Source organism: Spea bombifrons, chromosome 2 (genome assembly GCF_027358695.1).
Source record: "Spea bombifrons isolate aSpeBom1 chromosome 2, aSpeBom1.2.pri, whole genome shotgun sequence".
Classification (NCBI taxonomy): Eukaryota; Metazoa; Chordata; class Amphibia; order Anura; family Pelobatidae; genus Spea; species Spea bombifrons.
In genome coordinates this window covers 119,339,370-119,349,924 of record NC_071088.1, presented here as the reverse complement: position 1 = coordinate 119,349,924, position 10,555 = coordinate 119,339,370, and the positions used below count along the sequence as shown (strand labels likewise).

The 10,555-nt window shown below is 37.3% G+C and overlaps 1 protein-coding gene across 1 annotated transcript; it reads right to left on the bottom strand.

Moving 5' to 3' along the window:
• Nucleotides 1-302: 302 nt before the first annotated feature.
• Nucleotides 303-7,787, bottom strand: LOC128474000 (keratin, type II cytoskeletal 5-like). Its single transcript, XM_053456236.1, has 9 exons — nucleotides 7,061-7,787; nucleotides 6,730-6,950; nucleotides 6,231-6,291; nucleotides 5,506-5,601; nucleotides 4,655-4,819; nucleotides 3,738-3,863; nucleotides 2,734-2,954; nucleotides 2,333-2,367; nucleotides 303-2,233 (listed from the first exon to the last, which is right to left on the bottom strand). Exons 1-9 carry the CDS (start codon nucleotides 7,715-7,717, stop codon nucleotides 1,815-1,817), a joined length of 2,001 nt encoding a protein of 666 aa, XP_053312211.1. The 5' UTR covers nucleotides 7,718-7,787; the 3' UTR covers nucleotides 303-1,814.
• Nucleotides 7,788-10,555: the final 2,768 nt, after the last annotated feature.

Below are 10,555 nucleotides of genomic sequence, written 5' to 3'. Positions count from 1 at the left end.
CTGTATTTACATGGTAATAAAGAATACAATCATTTAAAAAAAAATCATTTTTAACAGGAAACAATGGACAATTCAGTCATGAGTTTTCTAGTGTTGTTTAATACCTAATCATAATAAATATTTGAATGTTAAAGACAAAAGAACAAGATACCAAATTCATTATGTTCTTAGAAAGAACCTAGTGAAAATGAAAACTAAACTACATAAAGATGTTCAGTATAAAAAATAAAGCACTGCAAACTATAATGGTTAAATTACTCTAAATAAGCTTCCCCATTAGAAAGAGATATGACAACAAAATGGGTTATTTTATATGCGGTTTATTAGGTAGACAGTACAGACAGAAACTGACATCACAAAGAGAGAATTAAGTTTGCTTTGAATGAATAAAAGAAATTGCGAAGCATTGTACTGTTCAATATACAATATGAAATCATATTTGCAGTTGCAGATTGTGAATCGTAAAGTGAAGGCCATTGTTTATTAAGAAACCCCTTGCTGTAATGTTCAAATGGGAATGATATATGAAAATATAGCTTTCTTCCCCCTACATGAATGGAGAAATGTGCAGATCTATTGTTTCAAAGGCGTTACAACTAGAGTCTCCTTGTGATTTTGTTCAACTTATTCTAGTGTTCTTTTATTTGGTATCAGTGTTAACCTCACATAAATAAACCAAGAATAAATCATGAAAAATCTCAATAGGTCTTTTTTACAGCTCCTATGTGTTCCACTTCCTAAAATATTCACTCACTCATTCAGATAAATCAGTCTCACAAAATAAGATATAATGAAATTGGAAGAATTGTAATGCACACAGTAATTTCTATTCGTTATATGCATACCAAAGTGTATTTTTTTTTTGCCTCTCATAAATATGTTCTCATGCAAACCTTAATACTTAAAATTCTTTCACAAAACAATTAAGTAACAAGACAAAATACTTGGAATATTTCAAATCATTTGAACAGCACAAAGTCTGCAAGTATTGTGAGAAAATTGGAGTAAAAACACATTCCGAACAAAAGTGACAGAGCCATTGCTCAGGATCTTATGTCATACCCACTGCAGGAAGTGGAGGGGCGAACCCAGGTGGGTTTAGCACACCCCTCATTTTGTAGAGCCTGGGGCAGCAGCCCATCTTACCCCATGGAAGTTACAGCCCTGACAACTGTATAGTTCCTCGTGCAAGAGAAGTAGACATAACAATTGGTCTTCCTTTGTATTTTGTGTAAAACGGCATGGAAATGTAAACCCTTTTAGCAGAATATCTATTTCCTATCTCAAATGATGTAGAAATCTGTACATATACATGCAACAGACCACAAAGAACCGTAGATGAACTATAGGAACATGTGATGTGGAGTAAGGGAATCATGGCAGGCTAGACACTGAGTATCCAGTGTTCTGTGCTTATCTTGCTTTTAATATATACAAAATTCTAGATTATGATTGTATTTCCTAAGAAGCAGATACAGATGTCTAGGGTCCTATACAGACATGTAAGTGCATGCGTATACATGCATCTAAGTATTGTGAGATAGCTATTCAGTTACATGCTATGGTTCCTGTAAATACATGGTGCCTTAGATTTTACACAAACCAGAGTACTATTCTAGAACCAATGGGAACTGTAAATAAGACAATTGAGATTTTTTTGTTTTGTTTTATACTGCCACAACATAACTTTGAAACAGCAATGCATCCATTTATGCGTCCTCCCCATTTAGATTTTTAGGGTTTTATGCAAGATGTGGTGACTTTATCCTAGACTTAGCAGATATAAGGGGTTTCTCAATGTAAAACCTTACGTCTTAATAGGCCTTTTTGCTTGATGATGAAGATGATGTTTTTGAGACAATGGTCAAACCTTGCCTGCTTCCTGAACTGAAGCCTCCACCCCCTCCGACACTGTAACCACCTCCTCCACCACCAGAAATTCCACTGGAATAACCACCTCCCCCACCACTAGAAATTCCACTGGAATAACCTCCTCCACCTGATCCATATCCACTGCCACCTCCTGCTCCATATCCTCCTCCTCCCCCTGCACCAAAACCAGCTCCTCCTCCAAATCCACCTCCTCCAGCTCCAAATCCGCCTCCTCCAGCTCCAAATCCACCACCTCCAGCTCCAAACCCACCACCTCCAGCTCCAAATCCACCACCTCCAGCTCCAAATCCTCCTCCTCCTCCTCCTCCAGAAGTGTATGAAGTAGAACCGCTGACCACCGCTGCAATTAACAAATGTGTTGTATAGTAATTCAACGAAAGGTCAATGAACTAGTGTATTTACCCACCCTATTAAAATATAAATTAGCCAATGTACTTACAGATGCTAACAGGGTTTGTGATCTCTCCTGACATCCTGTAATCAAAGACAACAAGATGTAATATTAAGTTAAAAAAAAATACAATAAAAACTGACAATATAATACGTACTGTTACATGGTCAGAAAATACTTTATTACCAATTAGCCATGCTTATGGCAAAGATGAGGAAGTAGAATATGAAAGGTTGGAAAAAGTAGACATGAAAAGGGTGTTAAGATAAGTGGCTTCACTGTTGGAGAATGACTCTGGTGTGGCTCCAGGTAATAGAAAATATGAAGTGGAAATCAGGAAGCATTAAAAGATTAAAAGAGTATGAGGGACCAATACTTGTGCTATAAACTGAATACTGTGTGTACATGCCCACTGAAATGTAGATGCTTTTGCCTTGATCAGAACCAACCTGAACTCTTCTCCTTCCAGCAGGGCTCTGTATGTTGCAATTTCAACATCCAGGGCCAGTTTCACATTCATAAGCTCATGGTATTCCCGCAGCTGCTGTGCCATATCTTCTTTGGCCTTTTGTAGGGCAGCGTTTAATTCATCAAGCTTTTTCTGGGCATCTTTTAGAGCAAGTTCTCCACGGTCCTCAGCTTCTTTGATCGAATCCTGAAGATTGGCGCACTTGAAAAAGGAAAACAAAATGTTACCATCCTGTGCTGGTAGTTTTAGGGATCCTACTGTTTTTTTCTCAAAGAACCAAGTTGAGCTTGGTGTTGCTTAGTGTGAAATATTATTTCAAGTACACAAATGTCTATAAAATTAAATTTCAAGGATAATTATAAAAGCATCCATGGCAGTATTTGATCACACACAAAACCAAAAGTCATAATTTATATTGATTTTACACTTTTTATGCCTTGTTTTGATACGTGTGCATTTAAGTCAGAACATCTGGTAATCATAAGTTGTATTAAAAAAAGAACAGTAAAAAGCAGTGTCTCAGATAACAATGTGGGCAGAAACATAGGGTAAGAAGGCCCCCCCTCAAAGAGGAATATGGCCTGCTCCTTTGTGTGATATTTTGATACCTGAACAAAAGATCTTTTGAAACACTGGAATGGGTGAAATAGATTAATAAAGAAATCGCTTTTCATTTAATTAGATAAGTGTGCATGGAGTTTTTGCAATTATGTTAGGCGGTAAGAGACATTTTAATATACATGCAATGTCATGGATCCTCTCAGGAGCTAGTCATTATCTAGTTATAATTATGAATAAATATGAATGATGCAGGACTGGTTATCCCACAAGGCCAACTACCAAATGCCATGAGTAGCCACGCTTACTCCATTTTGCTGGCACACATCCACTTCACATCCATTTTATCCCTTTGTCCCAACCAGTTTTGTATCTATGCCTTTCCTATATATTATAGATATATGGGCCTAGTTTTTAAGTAATTACCTGCTTCTTCAAACTCTCAATTTCAGCCTTCAGCCGCTGGATCCTCCGGTTTAGCTCAGCAATCTCACTCTTGCTGGTTTTTAGGCTGTCACCATGTTGACCTGCAGTTGCTTGTAACTGTTGGTACTAAATGATAAATTCAAAATATTATTATTTATACTGATTGTATTTAATTTGGAGGGGAAAAAAAATTGATTTTGCATAAGGACATTTTTGTCCCACTTAATCTATTGTTTATTTTGGTGCGGCATTGGACTATTGGATTAAATCGTCAGGTTTTCTGTAAGAATATTTGAGTGATCTTGCTTAATGAATAGTTAAATCAGTGAGACTTCTTAAAGGAAATCTCACAGATTTATTTATGCATTATCGCAAGGCCAACTCATCTTTTCTTGCAGTGGAAAATTGCCAGGGTTAGCCCATCATATTGCATAGTAAATTCTGTGGAAATCACAACTCCCTTAAACCTCACCCACAAACTCTTTATATAATGAGTTTAGCTCATTATCATAATAGTTGCCGGGCCATTCATATTTCGTCAATTACTTCAGGCGGGAAGAACTGGGATTGGGTTACTTAATATCTCATTCAAAGAGAGTTGGTGCTGAAGAACGTTCATGCTTTAGTCTGCTAATGATATTATGTCTGCCGTTGCCATGATGGCATTAGGTCAAACACAAACCTGGAATGCCACAGTAACCTAATCAAATTGACATACCGCACATAGTTGACTTTGAAATTGTGTACGACATACTGCTAAAGTTTGACGAGATTTTTGGCCATTGGACCTCTTTTTTAATCACATTTTTGTGAGGCTTTTGAATGAGTTAATTGAATTACATACTGAAGGTTACCATAAATTCTGTTAACAACTTCATTAGGATATTTTGTCAGAGAGCTCCCATTAGAACATTTACCTTTATTGCATAAGCAGCTTCTGCCTCTGCTCTGCTTCTGTTTGCAATTTCTTCATATTGAGCTTTCACCTCAGCTATGAGGCCATCAAGATCCAATGCCCTGTTGTTGTCCATTGATAGAATAACAGAAGTATCGGAAAGCTGTCCATGAACATTACTCAATTCCTATAAAAATAATCACAATTAGGTTGTCACAGTTGACAATCATATAATTTTTATTTGTGGAGTTAAGGTGAAGACATTCATTTATGAAAATCTTAAAAGGGTTAAGGACATTTGATACTACCTAAACTGGTAGGATATAAAGTATTTATGTTATATTATAACTCAATAGATTGCTATTAATCAAATATTAGACTTCCATTTTATTCTCTTTGTTTTGTCACTGACATAACATAAAATCCTGTGGCCCCGCTGCAAGCTGTGTTGAGCCCCACTCCTGTATGTATCTAATTTTTTATTTAATTGAATGTATCTTCCATTGAACATATACAAATACTGCTCATTTATATGGACTTATCTTAGAGTGTAAGCAAAATTTTTCTCAAAATATGAGCCTCTGGAATGCCAACAAACACCTGTTGTATGAACACTAATATAATATTAGAGATGCCATTAACAACAGATGAGAGCCACTTTCAGTGTACCCACTTTTGCACCTAGAAGCCTTGGGAGCCCCCAAGGCCTGAGTGGGTCCTTAACCGCAAGAGCTGCAGGTTAAAAAAAATCTTTCAAAAACTATAATCATATAGTTTTGGAATATATAAATGTCTGTTTTCAGTGTTTTCTTTGCCTTCTTTATATTAAACATAAAACCAGCACCACCTATTAATTATGCAGGATAATCTTACCGCTTCAAAGAGTGTCCTCAAAAAGCTGATTTCATCATTCAGGCTATCAACTTTACACTCCAGCTCTACTTTGATCATATAGGCAGCATCCACATCCTAGAGTCAAACAGTGTTAATGGAATGTGACCATGTTTGGAAGGTTAGATTCAAGGTAATTAGCTAATAATTCTAGAAGGCCTAACTAAAAGACTGAATGAAACAAAGTATTTTTTATAATGTATTCAAAAAAAGTGGCAAAATATTTCATGATCATGAAAACGCTTCATATATAAGACATAAATTAATTTCCAAATATGTACCATATTAAAATGCTTATTTTTAGCTTAGATTATTTTATCCTAGTAAAGTTTGGATGTTGAAACCACACATCCAGGAGGACCAACATCCCTATTTAATAACTGGTTATACAAGTATCAAGCAATAATATTTTATTAAAAATATGTTGCAAAAATCTGCATCAACATCTTACCTAACTTTTGTTGCAATTATAAACAATACAGACTACATCAGAAATTAGTTAAAATGATTATACCACATAATTCTACCATATCCTTCCATAGGACAGAAACTCTGGAGATATAACTGCGTTCTACAATGCTCCTGAGTATTTGCATTGCAAGCTAACGGTGATCTCTTATGAAGCAAGAATCAACATATTCATTTGTAAGTGCAGACATCTGATCTCAACCAATATTTACATCCACTGTTCCTTTAAATCTACTTACCTTTTTAAGTACCACAAATTCATTTTCTGCAGTTGTGCGTTTGTTAATCTCATCCTCGTACCTATTAGTGGGAAATGAAATGTAACGGTTACATCAAACTAGTGAATTCCTTCAATAACACCATAAATGATTGCACAGGTGCACTGTGAAGAGAAGAGTCAACTATGGCTGCCGAGACAAAAACTGAAAGAGGAATGCATTGGACAAATGCATTCAGCATTTCTAGTTCCTGTAGTATTGGACTACTACAACCAACATGCTACAATACTGCACAGTGTATTGCTTTACCCTTACTCCACATTCATAGTCTGTTTATTAATCTCTCATACATTCATTCATATAAGCATTATCTAGGAGTCCACACAACCTACATAATATATGTTTCATCTTTTTCCATAGATTTTTTTAAGGTTTAACGAGGTTAATTATAAACAGTAGCTAAGATGCTCATTATGTGGGCATATGTCTCCTAATGGGAATAATGGTCATTTGAACATACTTGTTTTTGAAATCCTCGACTAGATCTTGCATGTTCCTTAGCTCTGAATCCAAGCGGCCTTTGTCATTGTTAAGTCCATCCAAGGTCCTCCTTAGATTGCTAATATAAGCCTCAAAAAGAGGTTCTAAGTTGCTTTTCTTTGAGATACCTTTTTGATCTTGCTCCTGCAAGAAGCTCCATTTTGTCTTTAAAACCTGATTTTGCTGCTCCAAAAATCTAACCTAGAAGCCATATAACATAACAGTAAAGTCAATAATGCTATTGAACCTACAGAAAAATCTATTTGTAATATTATAAACATATACTGAAAATGTTAAGCTAGTATATTCACCTTGTCAATAAAAGAAGCAAATTTATTGTTGAGTGTCTTGATCTGTTCTCTTTCTTCTGTTCTCACTTTTTGAATAGTTGGATCAATTTCCAAGTTTAGTGGTGCTAGAAGGCTTTGATTAATAGTTACTTGTTGAATTCCACCTGGTGGGCACACAGGGAACGCAGGGCCACCTGGTCCAGGAAACCCAGGCATATCAGGAAATCCAATGCCACCAAATCCTCCTCCTCTTCCACCTCCACCTCCTCCTGCTCCTCCACCAAATCCACCACCTCCAGCTCCTCCACCATATCCACCACCTCCACCAAATCCTCCACCACCAAATCCACCTCCTCCTACTCCACCACCAAATCCACCTCCTCCTACTCCACCACCAAATCCTCCACCATAGCCACTACCAAAACCTCCACCTCCTCCACGAACACTGCCTGTACTAATTGAAATTCTTTTTGTCCCTCCAAGGTTAATGAGGCTTCTAGAGCCAAAGCCACCACCTACAGAACGTCCATAGCCTCCACCACCCCTTGATACACTTGCTGAACTAAAACTGACTCTTCCTCCTCCACCACCAGCACCTCCACCTGCAACTGAGGAGGAGGTGAAGCTCCTGCCTCCTGACACCGACTTGGTGGCAAATGTCTGCTGACTCCTACTCATCTTTGCAAAGTTAAGAGAAACAAATCTAGTTTATAGGCTAACATAAAGAAGCAATAACCAGAGGGATGAGTTTAAGCCCCTCTGATAGAAGAAACAGCTGCTGCACCTTATATATAATTTTTGTAAGTGGGTTTGGCTGCCTTAGGAATCAAACGATCAATTTACTGTAATCATTGGGCTTGGCAACTTTGGCATGCCTGGCAGCACATGCGTTTTATCTGTTTAGTGGATTGATAAATTGAGACACACCTCACATATGATATGAAATATGACTTTACTTGAAATGTTATGAAATCTTTCTATCTGTTAAGTTGGTGTAGATATTACAAAAAGATCCCCAGGCTAAATTGTATTTAATCTCATTAATAATCAATGTGCAAACCAGGCATATTTTTAATCTTTATGTCATTCACAACTCTACCTGATGTTGTGCCAGCATATTAATATAGTGATTTAGGACATATATTTTCTAGGGAAACACCTGAGTACATGCTTTAGATTTTTTTGTGAATAAATACAAAATTAAAAAGCTTCAAATCAGTACATTTAATACATATGGAATTATACCACATGAGCCATGAAATGAGAGACTATCTAGGTCTCTTTTTCAGTCCTGTTTTATCTGCTTTCAATCTATTATATTTCAGTTTGCCAATAAAGGTATTACCTTTAGCATAATACATTAAATTAGACCACTATTATGCATGAATCTTCTTGAAAATCAATGGGATGGATATTGTGGATTGTCCTACTGATTTCCACACCTTCTAGAAATTGATAGGATGGAATGGGTGTTCTAGATTCATTAATATAGAGCAACAATTGACTCGCACTTCTCCTAGTTTTGACTTCGCGATAGTTTGGATCTCCAATTATCATTGGAAATATACTCTACCTAGGACTGTATTTAATCATGTGTCCCCTCAATTTAAAAACTCACAAAATCATGAGAGCTTTGGTAAGAATGGTACGGCAGCAACTTTTTAGGCTACTACATGAAGTGTTTTTATCTGTTTTAATTGCAATTCCACATCCAGCCACCAGGATTTTTTGGACCGAATGACTGACTTCATAAAGAAAGCTCTACCTATGAGAATTAGCTTGACCTGCTTCCATCTAAATAGCTTAGATGCTACCGACAAGGAAAGAAATGCTTGGTTGTCATCGGGGCATAAATATCACACAAGACAACCTCCATCCCTTGTATCCTCCCTTTGATCAATAAGAATATCATTAGGGAAACTTCTTTTGTATGGTCTTCCTCCATGGCCAATCTATCGTGAAATAAAATGGTTAGCCCACTCTCTGCTGTACTATGAAAGTGTTATGAGAGTTGCCTTTACCAGTATTTAGGAGTGGCCCCATTTTTACCCATGTGGGGTGTTTTTTTTTTTTTCAATTATTGCAGTGAAATTGAAAGAACACTTCAGATACATGTTAACCAGGAGCTGTTTTCATAACTACTCCAGGTGATAATCGAGGTTAAGGGTCAAAATGGCAATTTACACCTGACAAGACACATACCTACACCTTAAGTCTCAGTCTTACTCCATCTCTACTCCAACACTCATGGCTTGACATTCTTCTCCTATTTTGCTTATGTCCCACAAATGAAGCATATGCGGTGTCTGTAGTATTTTGTGTCTAAAGGTACTTGGCAGTGGCATCACTGGGAGGGCTATTGGGACTAAAGCCCAGAATTTAAACACCATAGACCCGAATGGAGACTCTGGGGCTAAAGTATGCTTTAGCCCTGAGTCTTTGAAGCCGCAGATGTCGGGCACCATACCAGTCATTAGCATCAGTGGACTGCCTGCCTTTGCCGGCATCATTCCCTCACCCCTCATGGCTTGCCTGAACATAGAGATTATCCGCCTCCGGGGATTGTGTGCCATGATTGGAAGATAGCTCTAACATGGGCTTGAGGTGCCCAGGAGTATGGTGGCGTCAGTCATCAGTGCTCTTTAAACCAGACTGTTAATGGATCCAGATCACCATGACAGTCAGGGCCCTATTTGAATTGTAAGTGGTTTCACAGTCATAGTCATCCTAAAGCTTTCTTTTGTAATAAAGAAATCTTACAAAACAGAATTATTAAAACAATGTAATAATTCTGCTTGTAACGTGACCTTTATTACAAAATAATGCTAAATGACCTTTAATATATATATATATATATATATATATATATATATAAATACATATATATATATATATATATATATATTTATATATACCATATTTGCTTGCTTATAAGACGACCCCCCAAAATCTGAATATTAATTTAGGAAAAAAATGAAAAAGCCTGAATATAAGACGACCCTATAGGAAAAAAGTTTTACCAGTAAATGTTAATTCATGTAAACTATTACATTTTTTAATAAGAGCTATGATTGAGAAAAATATTTTTTTGTTTTTATTTCCTTGTATTTTCCAACCTGCCCCCCAGTTACGCACATCTGCCCCCAGGCTTGCCACTCCAATATGGCACTGTGGCCCATGATATGCCTTTTAACTCTCTATATGCCACTGTGCCCCATGATATGCCTTTTAACCCCCTATGTGCCACTCTGCCTCCAGAAATGCCTTATACCCCTATATGCCACTCTGGCATTTAGGGGGTTAAAAGGCATATTATGGGGCAGAGTGACATATAGAGAGGTATAAAGGATTTCAGGAGGCAGAGTGGCGTTAAGGGGGTTAAAAGGTGCCGGACCGGTGCGGGGAACTCTGATCTCTGACAGCCGGTGAAGGTCTGCGCGATGGACGCAGACAACCCCTGCTGCTAGCCACAACTCCTTCCGGCTGCAGCGTAAGTTGTCTACGCGGATCGTGTGG

Coding starts and splice junctions, on each gene's coding strand:
- LOC128474000 (XM_053456236.1), bottom strand. CDS start 7,717: ATGAGTAGGAGTCAGCAGACATTTGCCACCAAGTCGGTGTCAGGAGGC. Junction 6,292..6,729: donor GTCGAGGATTTCAAAAACAA/GTATGTTCAAAT, acceptor TCCCACTAATAG/GTACGAGGATGAGATTAACA. Junction 3,864..4,654: donor AAGCTGCTTATGCAATAAAG/GTAAATGTTCTA, acceptor TTTATCATTTAG/TACCAACAGTTACAAGCAAC.